General features: G+C 42.1%; 1 protein-coding gene across 2 annotated transcripts; it reads right to left on the minus strand.

The window, feature by feature from the left end:
- Positions 1 to 808: 808 nt before the first annotated feature.
- Positions 809 to 7,858, minus strand: prss56 (serine protease 56). Of its 2 annotated transcripts, none has more exons than XM_051400802.1 (14): positions 7,465 to 7,858; positions 5,572 to 5,730; positions 5,194 to 5,448; positions 4,815 to 5,004; positions 4,571 to 4,676; positions 4,236 to 4,392; positions 3,943 to 4,085; positions 3,594 to 3,753; positions 3,291 to 3,479; positions 2,978 to 3,169; positions 2,637 to 2,833; positions 1,757 to 2,303; positions 1,528 to 1,634; positions 809 to 1,415 (listed from the first exon to the last, which is right to left on the minus strand). In XM_051400802.1, the coding sequence occupies exons 1-14, from the start codon at positions 7,562 to 7,564 to the stop codon at positions 1,242 to 1,244; spliced, it is 2,676 nt and encodes an 891-aa protein (XP_051256762.1). In that variant the 5' UTR covers positions 7,565 to 7,858; the 3' UTR covers positions 809 to 1,241. The 2 variants fall into 2 exon arrangements, with proteins under 2 accessions (XP_051256762.1, XP_051256753.1); XM_051400793.1 differs by having other exon boundaries at positions 4,571 to 4,679; positions 7,465 to 7,857.
- Between the last annotated feature and the right edge of the window lie 4,146 nt (positions 7,859 to 12,004).

Consider the following 12,004-nt stretch of genomic DNA (forward strand, 5'->3'; position numbering starts at 1 on the left):
GTGTGTGTGTGTGTGTGTGTGTGTGTGTGTGTCCGTCACAAAAATACTTCCTGCCATGATTTGGCTCACTTCCCACCCACACATAAACACAAACGCCATAGGCATGAGTTGATGTGTTGCAACAGAAGTATGTGTGTCTTTGTGTTTTCTCAGCTGTTACACTCACAACCCTGTATGTCCCTTTTTTAGCACTTGGACTAAACTTTAGTTACTTTGGTTTATTTGGGCTCATTCAGCCCATCAGTGGCTGAGACATGGCAGCCACAGCGAGGTGCACAAAAGTCAACACACTTGTCTACGACTCAAGAGTGTCACTTCCTCAAGCAACAGTTGTCTTCACTTGCAATGTTGTGACTCATTACAGACAAGAAGAATATCTAAAGGTCAGCTTAGTTCTGTGTCCAGTTACAATTCCCCGTTCTGGAACTAAGGAGTAAAGACCGGGAGGAGGTGGGAAATACAGGTCACCACAGCACAGCAGCTGCTGTGTTGACGGGAAAGTGTACCCTTAAAGGGTCAGGGGACTGAGGTCAATCTGGGGTCTCAAGAGGAACCACTCAGCATTGGCAACCGGTCTCAAGAGGGTACGTTTGGTTCTCGGCAGAACTGCTGTACACCAGAAGCAAAATACTGCAGGATTAGCAGCATGACTGTCAGCTAATTTGAATATCTCACATCTAAAGTTCAAGTTGGCATTAGATAATTATAGATTACAACAACATTTAACACAACATGCCATACCATTAATAACAATTTTATTTATATATAGATTTATTTAATTTTTTTACAAAAATACAAATGCTTTTCACTATACAAATAAATATGGTAAGAATAAGGTAAGAATATGAATAATATATACAGTCAGCTTTACAAGAGGCTCAACCTTTGCAAAAGACAATATGAATAACTTATAATTTTGTACAGATTCATAAGTTAGACAAGGCTGCATCTCAAACCACATACAAAAATTCCTGTGGCATGATGGGTGGCCAATAGTTGGATGAATACATTCATGGCTGTGTTTTCATTTAGAGCCAAAGTCAGACTCTCAGATGGAGAAAACAAAATAATGCTTTTCATAGGAGACGGCAGAAGAAGTTAAGTTTGTGAGAAGTTTGTGTGCGTTTTATGTGCGTCTCTCTGTCCCATGAAGAGCTGTTCAAACTGGTCTCTTTGAGAGTCTTTGTGCAGCTCTCATTTGAATCTTTCTTTTATTTTTCTCACTTGCTGTTATGATAAAGTTAAGTCTTGAGTGCCTCCAGTGCCAAAGCAATTATCCTTGGCACACTGCGGTAGAATGACTCATTCTCCAAGCCAACGAGACTGTAGAAAGTCACAGGTCGTCCTCCCACTACGGCTCTGACCCGCGCCTGGTAAAGTCCTCGATCATTTTTGGAGCTCAAATCAACTAACACCTGGACAAAAAAAAGGCAAGCAAGGAGAGAGAGAGTGAGAAAAATTATCAAAACACAAGTTAAAAATGTTTCTTTTTACTAGTGCACTTTTCCTTCTCAAATGATAGTTTACCTCTTGGAAGTTCATGCGTAGGTTCTTGCTTGGGATGCCTAAGACCCATCTGTAAGAGTCTCTGACCTGGCTGACTTGCTGTGAGGACTCTCTCACTCCAGGACAAACTGGAACAAACAAAAAAACATTTAGTTTGAGAAATAACGTCTACCCATGAACAAATATTATTATATATTATCAAATATATGTTTTTAATTAAAGTTTTTTGAGATATGGGTGTGGCACATACTTTTCCCATTAGCCCCAGGTATCTGCCTCTTGCGAAGAAGGCTCCTGTATTTTCTGTGAAGACTTAAAGTCTTTACAGCAGGTACAGTTGTCTCTGTGTGAGCACCCTCAGTGACCAGCTGACCGTCAGTTGTTGACTGCACTGGGAGCGGTAACGCTGAAGGTTTTAATTCTGTTCTGTCTCCACTCTCAAAAAAAGTGAAATCCTCCGACGTGGTGCTCCAATTTGCATCAGGAGAAGCGACTCTGTTGGACGAGCTTTCATCTTCTGTCACTGAATCCTCTTGGCTCCTTAATTTCTGAATTTCCTTCATCAGAGCTGTTAGAAGTGACCAAGGCTGCTGGGATTCCTGGGAAGAGGTGGAGGAGAGGCCGGTGTGGACTGCTGCTCCACTGGAAGAAGTAGGAAAAGGGGGACTTCTGGGAGACTCCTGGACTGTGTCCAAGTGTAGGATGGGGGGAGCAGCTCTGGAGTCTAATTTGGAACGCAGAGCTGAGATAACAGATCGAAATTCTCCCTCCAGCTGATGCACTGAGGAGTCCTCTGTCTGGACATAACATGTAAAAACAAAATTGGAAATTAAGTTTAGCTTCAAATAAATCCACGCCAGAACATTACACTAAACTGCCATGCGTACATCTTCATCAGTCACTAGCATCCAACATTTCCCAGACTGTCTTTCAAAAAAGAAAGGTTAAAATCAGATAGCGAACAAAATGATGAAAATTAATCAATAAACCTCAGCTTTAAACCATTACTGACTTTCACAGTTGTTCAATTTTGAAAGGATTTCTGAATATTCAAACATCAGACATCAGAAATATTTCAAAATGATCTCTCCCAACATTCAGACATTTTAAAAATTCCACAAACAATCTACCTGTAAGAAAAGATTGTCCTCTTGTCTTGCTGGTGTGGAGTCTGTGGATGTGTCAGTGTGCTGTTTGTCCAGGTCCTCAGCCATGTTTCTCAGGTATTTCTCCCAGTCATCCACTGAGGGTCCCACCTCTCTGAATAAGGCTGGGGGAACTGGAGAAGGACCCTGCTCTGTGGGCACCACAGCTCCACCTAGCTGTTCTACAAGTAATAAAACACCTGTTAAAACGGTGACCAACAACACAAATTGTAATTAGTGCACTTTTTGTAATGAAAAACAGTGCAGGAAGTGAATGAGTGTAATCTACAGCTTGAAGATAGAATAATATAATCTGTCAGTCATACCTTCAATCTGTATGAGCCCATGGCTCAGGCCCAGGTCCCTCCGCTCTCTGGTGTGGGTGAAAGCTGTGCTGTAGATGTGCTCCACCAGTTGAGGCAGAGTCTGGGTGAAAAAGGTCAAATCGACTTTATCCCTGATGTAGTCCTCAGCCCTCTGAAGCAAGTCCAACAGAGTCTGCAGGAATGAACGCAACTCTAGATACCAGAGATCAGAACATAGCAACAGATCAGAAACCTCAGAGCAACAAACAGCAAAGAGTATATTTCGTTTTTGTTCTACATCCATCAAACTGAGCTTTTGAATAATAGTACTCACGGCATTTTTTGAAGCGGGTTAGGCACTTGTCCTCTGCCATTCGGCTGCAAGCGCTGGCAGACTGACCAGGGGGGCAGGTCAGGGTATAGAAGCGACAGAGGGAGCTGAACTCCGACCTCTGTTCCTCCTCCGTCATTTCCGTTGTCTTTAGAAGCTCTGGGCATGTTGGCTCCCTGCTTCCAAATGACTCTAAAAAAGATAAGCATAGACTATAATGTTGTAGGTAGTATTTCACACTAAAATTTATGTTGTACGTCAAAATATTTGAGTTTCTGTGGTGTTTAATTGTTGCTTGAAACTCACTTTGTATCTCAGCCTGAATCCAGTCAGAGAATGCAGACACCCGTGTGTAGACTCCAGGTTTGCCCTTCTCCCCACAGCCGTCTCCCCAGGAGGTAATGCCATAGAGCTGGAACCGACCTGAAATTCGGTCTTGGTAGATCAGGGGGCCTCCAGAATCTCCCTACAGATGACAGAGAATCCCCCAAAGATTGAAAAAAAAGCTAATATGTGGTTTTTCAGAAAAAGGCTAAGTTGCTAAAAAGTCAGAAGCAAAAGGAGCATCAGATCTTTTACAGTGAACTAAAGGTATGTGAGTTCAGTAACTGAAGACAATTCCCAAAATAAGACAAAATTGTGTTGTTCTGCCCACCTGACAGGAATCTATGCCTCCGGAGAGATAGCCAGCACACAGCATAGTATTGGTGACCAATTCTTTGCCAAGGGCACTCTTACAGGTGCTCTGAGGCAGCAGAGGCACCTTGGCCTCCATCACCACATCAGCAGAAGGACCGTCTGTAGAGAAAAATACACAGGAATGCACCCCGTTCTATGAGTATTTATAAATGTATGAAAATCACAGGCTTCATCAACAGCACCTCTCAAAAAGACTTTTGAGCTGGTTTGTAGAGAAGTGAAAATCCATGTAAATTATCTCCCACTCACCCTCATAGAGGGAGCCCCAGCCTGCCACCAGGCATGGACTGCCAGTAGGGGGCTCCATGCCAGAGGGGAGACACACTGGTGTGACACGGTCAGACAGGACCACTGGGGATGTCAGCTCCACCAGGGCTATATCGTTGTTAAACGTCTTTGGGTTGAACTGCAGGAGGTGGAGAAAGTTTGATTGACAAACTGATTTAGATGTTTGATTGGTTGACCAGGGAGGTGTAATGGGGGAGATAAAACTATATTATCACAATCCCGTTATATATATATATATATATATATATATATATATATATATATATATATATATATTCCATACTTTGGATTGTTACCTTTGGATGAGGGATAATGCGGTTCACTTTGAGAACCTGCTCATCAGGGTCAGTCTTGCTGATGTCAAACTCTCCCACCACAGCGGTCCAGTAGCTTTCACTACGGCTGCTGCGGAGGTAAGAACAATAAAAAAAAAAAAAAAATAGGGAGTGAGTGGGGAACTATAATAATCTCAAAGGCTATAGAAAAATCCAAGATTTTATTATAGTTGCAGAAAACAGTAATGCACACATGCACACTCACCCGGCAAAACAATGAGCAGCAGTGACCACCCAGGAGCTGTCCACCAGGACCCCTCCGCACATCAGGCCACCGTCTAGCTGGAGGTTAACCAGCCATGGCCAGCTGCCTGGAGGAGCAGGAGAGCCACCCACAATCCGGGATCGAGGCTGTGTGATGTTTTGTACTGTGGATGACCTTTGACCACACACTGCTGCTGGGACAAAGAGACACTGATGGTCAAAAAAAGCAGCAAATCTGCTTCTTGTAAACACACACTGAATAGGCCTACTGGAGCTGTGCAAATTAGCCTCCAGCTCTTAACTAACTTCACTGACAGAGACAGAGAGATAATTTGTATGAATGCATGAATACTTCTTTTTAAACACATGTATCCCCTCACCCTGTGCATGCGTCTGTGTAGCAGGTTCCAGGTTCTGCATTGTGTTAAGCAGGCTGCACTGGAGGACACGGGCGCTGCAACTCTCACCCATGATCCTGATGCAGCTCTCCTTGTCCAGTTCACCAGGTGGGCAGCGATGCTGATAGTATGCACAGGCCTGACTCAGAGCCCAACTCCGCTCAGCTTCAGCTTGAACCTTCTGGGCCTTACTGATGACATCACAGCTAGGCTCTGATAAGGCAGTGGCAGGAGACGCTGTCGGGAAGTGGAAACATGACTGTTATGGACATACAACAAGAGCATTCAGTAAAGATTCTGAATAATGTGACTCAAGATGTTTAAGAATGACAGGGGCAAGAAGAGTAATATTTTACTTACAGCAAGAGCCAGTCAACTGTCCACAGTCCTGAAACAAACAAGGAACACAGCCCCGGCAACCTGCTTCAGCCCGACTCCTCTCAGATGATGCACGCTCAAGAGCGGACAGGGCACTAGTCATGGCTGCCTCTAGAACCACAGTGCCACGATCTGACAGAGCTGCAGGGTATGACAAAAGACAGAAAAGAACATTAAAAAAAGAGAAAACAAAGAGCAAATATATAAAAATGCATTCGATGTGAGACAAGCTATGGAAGAAGAAAAGGAGATATGCCAAGAGAGAAAAAAAAGACATAGACAGAGCCAGATAGAGCAGATATAATGTATCGATTTGCAATGAGAAATTGCCATTGAAAGGCAAAGATGGGTCTGTGGTAATGTCTATAAGATATGATAAGATATGTACTGACCAGGAAGGTTGTAATGGCCACAACAACTTGTTAAATACATTTAAATTATTCTTTAAAAACATAATTGTATATGAAATAAATATTGACATCAGTGGCAGCTCAATGATGCTCAATATTGACATCAGTGGCAGCTCAATGTCAAGTGCATACTGGACTGATACCACATCTCTGAGTAATACATTTTTGATTAAAACTTTAACATTTACTCAGTTCTGACAAAATTACCAGAATTATGAAAGGGAAAAATTGTCAACAGACTAATAGGAAGGACCTCTAGGTCATTACAAGGCAGACTGTGATTTGCTGTGGGAACACCGTGTGTATATGAGCATTAGCATGAACTAGTGCAGCTTTCTGGTATGTGTGTGAGTAGACCCCTTTTTCTCATGCTGCTCTTTGAGCTCATTGGCAGCGTTTTAGGGGAGCTAGCTCACGCTCTGCGCGCTGGTGAGGCTTCTGCAGACACACATCAATCGGACTGCCGACCCGGCAACCCCCCTCTGTGCCGCACCACATCACAGGATAGGCCACTAACAACAACAATGCTGATTGAAGACTTAATTAGAAGGCCAGGGCTGAGCTGGCAGAGGCTGGCGGGCAAGGACAGGCCGTAGGGGCACAGGCTGGCAGCTCCGGGGCGGCTGGGATCCTGAGTCTCTTGTTCTAAACACTCCAAACACACACTGCCATCACCAGCCGTTTGTATGAAGGCTCTGCTGTACTCAGCACTTCAACCAGAGAGGGCCAGAGGTCCCTCACCACTGTGCTCTACTGCAGCATTGAACAACTTCCTCTGCAGTACCTCTGTGACAAGCCTGCCTTGGAAAGTGCAACCCAATGTAGGCTAAAGAAGAAAAAATCATGCAAGTAATAATATTTCTATTCTTAACTGACTTGAAGATGTTTATGAAGACTAGTGCTGAAATACACAGTGTAATAACATGTGTTGTATTGTATCAGCTGCTGCTGATCAGTACAACACTAAAGCATATTGTATACTGTATGTACTATACAAGCGCATCAACAATCATCCAACTGAAATAACAATAAATAATAAATATACAGATTTCTAGGATTTGAACAAGTGTCTGTTTATGACACTCACAAATTTACTCTAATAGTATTGGGCTATCTCTTGTACTATCATCAGATGTTTTGTCTGCTTCACTCCTAGAGAGATATTAATGCTTTTGAAGCACCACAGCATCACCAGTGTTGGTTTGCAGGGTTCTCACTATAATACATTAGATAAAAAAGATATGAAGAAAAAGATAAAAGAAAGATTTGTCTAGAAGATTTTAAGATTTGATGTTAAGATTTTAAGTACAGTATGTTCCACCTCCACTTCTGAGGAACATTTGTGCTTAAAATTCAGTTATCAGATATCCAACCTACAGTCACTGACGGGAACTGTTACTACTCTTAACAAAAAATGCCATTATTCAGAAACAATAAAAAACTAGTGTGAGTTTACAAAAATTACCTTTGAGCGCACTCTGGGGCATCCTGTAGACCTCTCGACCTGTCGGGGCTCCTAGCAAGCAGTCGAGTCCCATGAGCAGCAGTGATATCAGCAGCAGCATGGTGTCAGAACATCAGACCTCCACTCCACAGTGACAACAAGCAGACAGGCAGCAGACACAAGGAACGACTGAAGAGGATGCAGAGGTGCTGGAGATGAGGCTAGCCTGCAGTGTTTCCAGGTCCTTATAGTCTGGTTGCTCTCTGCAATCACTAAAACTATCTCCCTCCTCCTGACTCTTTGGGCTCTCTCCCACACTGTGGTGCAGGGCATCTGTCTGTAAGTTTACTTAGAGGAACAATAGGTGCCTGGAGTGGTCCCTGGTATATATAGAGTCCCCAGGGGAACACCAGTAAGAGGAGGAAGGGGGAGGTGGGGGGTTAGGAAAGAGAGAGGGAGAGGGAGGGAGAGATGCTCCCATGGCCAATACACAAACAGATGAATTCATTAAGACTGTGACAGCAAATCGGGCGCAACTTGCCAAGGCTGGACATTACAAAGAGGTTTGGTTCTATGAAAGGAGACAGAGGGAGGGAGAGAGAGATACAGATAGGGAGGGGGAAAACGGGAAGGCAGAGTGATTGGCTGGGCGGCAGGGAAGAGGGTGTTGTTTGAATTAATTAATGTGGGAGGAAGAGGGAGAAAGTTATGCAGATAAAGATATGGGCTGATGTGACACTGGAGTAGAGGAATGTAGAGCGAGAGAAGGACGTCAACAAGTGTCTGAACCAAAGAGTCACAGAGTGAGCGGGGCGAGCAGAGAGATGGAGAGAGGTTGAGTGTGTGAGAGAGAGAGAGAGAGAGAGAGAGAGAGAGAGAGAGAGAGAGAGGGAGAGAGAGGGAGAGGGAAGTGTCTGCCATTCTGCATGCCCCTCAAAGAGGGCATTGTCCCCGGCGTCCCTCTGAGGATGCCCACATCAAAGCCGTCCCCCGGGCATCACTTGGCCGCCGCCTCCATTGATCACTTACAGTCTTTTATCCCCCCCATTAAAATATTGTCAGTTCACATCACTTTTGTCTTTCTCTGCTGAACTCTGCGTTTGTTACATAAAGATACAGTAAAAAAGTCCTCATGAACATGGTGTATTTTTAAAGTTCGAAAGCAATCATTAACCAAACAAATCAGATTTTTTTTTGTTTTAGCGCCTTGCATTTCTTGCCAACTTTTTGGATGTGTCTTGCCACTGCTGAAGCAAAAAGTAAAATTAAATAAAACACATTTATATTGTTTTTACAGAAAAAAAAGAAAATGCCACAGAATACATGAACTGATACTGTGTGAGTATAAATCCTTACATCTAAAAAAGATTAAGTAGTTAGAATTTACAGCTCAAACAATAACATAAATAGTATGTGATACGACTACCCCTGTACAAAAATATCACAGTGACTATGTAAAGCATTGTGACCTTGTTTTATTAAAGCCAACTGAATTTATATTATTATTTATATGTGAGGACAAATTAAGATTGTTGACTGTGACATGGCTCATAGTCTACGTGGACACAGACAGAAGTTTGTGCTGACCAGTAACCCAAACGAGAAGCACAAATTGGAGTCAACTTTGAGCCAACTAACTGGCCGAACGATAAAAAGAGTGCCGGCCGAACCTAGCAGGGCATTATCAAAGAGAGCCGTCCACTGATACCACAAGCCAGCACTGAAGGCAGAGCTCACACTGACAACAACATACAGTACGTGTCAGAGAGTGTGTGATTGTGTGTTTATGTTTCAGTCAAAGATTGTGCAGCCAACTCTGGTGAATTCAAAAGCTTTGATGGTGAAAAAAACAGCAAGCAACTGCACATATGCAAGCATGACAAACAGAAACAGGCCTCAGAGACAGAGGTGCCAGAGTTTGAGTTAGACAAGACAGGAAAAATGACATGTCTTCTTTTTCGAGCCTTGCTTTCAGACATTTGTTAGTGTGTGTATGTTTTGTTGTGTGCATTGTGCCCCAGCCCCCTCCATGCACCCGTGCGGCACAATGGCCCTGAGATCTGAGAGCAGGCTCAGGCAGAGCGGAGCGGGAACGGCATGGGACAAACGGGCGGCACTCTTTCATTCCCTTCTCTCCCTCAATCCATTTGCCTTTGATGTCCTTTGATTAATTTGCCTTCTGCTCACTCTTCCTTCATCTATCCACCAAGCATGGAGCACTCTGCCTCTCTTTTCTCCTCTGCCTGCCTGTTTCTATCTCTATAAACAGTGATGTTCTACCTAATTTACTCTTTTCCAATGGCGGCAGCCTTTAATCATAGATATCTTATATTTTAGCTTTGTTGTTTACATCTAATATCTACAGGCAGCTGTAAATATATTGTAAATAATCTAAACTTGTGATGCATTAGTGAATAAAGAAATGTTCATAATCACTTATTGTATTTGAAAATGGCCTAGCACTAATTTATGTACCTGTGAAGGTCATTAAAATTACTTAAAAACCTCAGGCTGAAATACTTTTCTGATCTGCTTGATGAATATAAACTCAGCAGGTCTCTTCATTATTACTTCAGCTTCCCCAGGAAGCTGTCAATTCCTATTTTTCTGGAGTCAGAACCAATTAGGGTCAATCTGCTTTTAGCTACTATGCTGAACATAGATGGAATCAACTTCCTGATAATATTAAATGTACCACAATTTTAGCCTTTAATCAACTCTACTGTGCTTATATTTCCTTTATTGAATTTGGGGCATTGCTCCACTGTAACTGCACTATGATGGTATTTATGGTATTTTTAATCTTATTTTATACATTTTCTATCTTATTTTTTCTACTTTAAGTTATTTCATTTTCCGTTTTTTGCATTATTGTTGTGTTTCTAATTGTATTTAATGTTGTTGTAATGCATTTCTGTGCTTTATGTAAAGCATATTTAATTGCACCTTGTGTTATACAAATAAAGTTGCCTAAATGGGAAGTTCACATAACCGATTAGTAAGCAAGACAGTGTTTTGGAGATTGTACTCTCATTTGAATTCCACTGTACCGTAATACACACAACTGTGTGACATTACTTCGTGCAGGACAGTGTCAGTATGCAGCTAGCATCTAGCGGTGAAGTTGCAGATTGAACTTAATCAACTGAATACTGCTCACTTTCCAAGTAGGAGGAGAAACTATGTTGGCTGTGAAACTCGCAATAAATGCAAAAAGGTCTTATTTAGAGCCAGTGTTTGGTTTGTCGATGCTGGGCTACTGTAGAAACATGGCAGTTCAACATGATGGGCTCCCTAGAGGAGTACATGCTCCCTCTGTACATAGAAGGGCGCATTCTAAGGTAACAAAAACACAACAATAACTATTTTCATAATTATACACAATGAAAATATAACTATTAATATCATATTCCATTTATGCAATAGATCCTCCTTAATCTTACATGTTAGACCTTTAACAGTAAATGAAAAACATTTTCTATTTAAGCATAGTGCATAGCTTATCATCCCCAATTTCACATTTAAGATGACAACATTCTCAGTAAGTATCTGGAGTTTAAACAGTCAGTAACGAATGAGCAGCTCATATCCAAGATGATTTTGTTTTTTCTGCCCACGTGAGAGCTCAATTTCTCAATTTCTCAATTTCAAGTGAGCCACAAGAAGGACTGGTAAAATCATGTGAGAAGTTTGTTTGTGTTTAAAACGGCATTGATTGGACTAGCTAGGCTACAGAAATTCATGTGAATGCACAATCATCTGTTGAACCGTCTAGAAGAGATTTATTGTGGGGTGCACAGGCCCGGCTGCTGGCTGGCTGCTTGAGCAGGTTACATAAAGGAAACACACAATGCTTAGCACAAAATCACACCACAATGAGAACCTTAACAACAATCGTGTTGAATAACACCCAGGTATTGTGTTCAGTTATGAAACCATTTCTCCCATTGTCTCAGGCAGAAAACAATTGAAATCTAGGTCAGTGGGGTACGCAAGAGAGAAGAGGTTCCCAACATTTCAATACAGACAGACACTTGAACCCCCTGACAATAGTCAAGCAGAAGCAGCTCGTCTGCACAGGCCTGTATTGGGTCATTGTTAGACATGTTGTTAATTAGATCTATTATGACCTCAACAATCACATTAACTGCCATTAAATGCACATTCACCACCAACTGTTCAATAATGAAATATGCACTTTACCTAAATGGGGTGATAATGATGATGTGGTTGATTAAATTTATAGTAATGATAACAATTAAACTACACAGGCCCTTTGTCTTGTCATAAAATGTTACAGTGTTACTTAATAAAAGAAATTGGTAAAATTCAATCATTAAGAAATAGTTGAAGTTCAGTTTGTTATTGTATATTTATGAACCAAAAGAAGGGTCCTCTCTCTCCTCAGTCCAGTCATAACTTGGGGCACAGTGTATCTTTGAGCTAAGTATAGGGAGTGAGAAACTACACTTTATGTCCAAATTAGTCACATTTCCTTCTGTTATTTTGCTCTTTCTGGCTTTGGTTGAACACTGGAACATATAGTATTGGAACTACTCTA

This window comes from Dicentrarchus labrax, unplaced genomic scaffold (assembly GCF_905237075.1).
Source record: "Dicentrarchus labrax unplaced genomic scaffold, dlabrax2021, whole genome shotgun sequence".
Classification (NCBI taxonomy): domain Eukaryota; kingdom Metazoa; phylum Chordata; class Actinopteri; family Moronidae; genus Dicentrarchus; species Dicentrarchus labrax.

Coding starts and splice junctions, on each gene's coding strand:
- prss56 (XM_051400793.1), bottom strand. CDS start 7,564: ATGCTGCTGCTGATATCACTGCTGCTCATGGGACTCGACTGCTTGCTA. Junction 5,731..7,464: donor GCCCCAGAGTGCGCTCAAAG/GTAATTTTTGTA, acceptor CATACCCTGCAG/CTCTGTCAGATCGTGGCACT. Junction 5,005..5,193: donor TACACAGACGCATGCACAGG/GTGAGGGGATAC, acceptor TTGTCCCAGCAG/CAGTGTGTGGTCAAAGGTCA.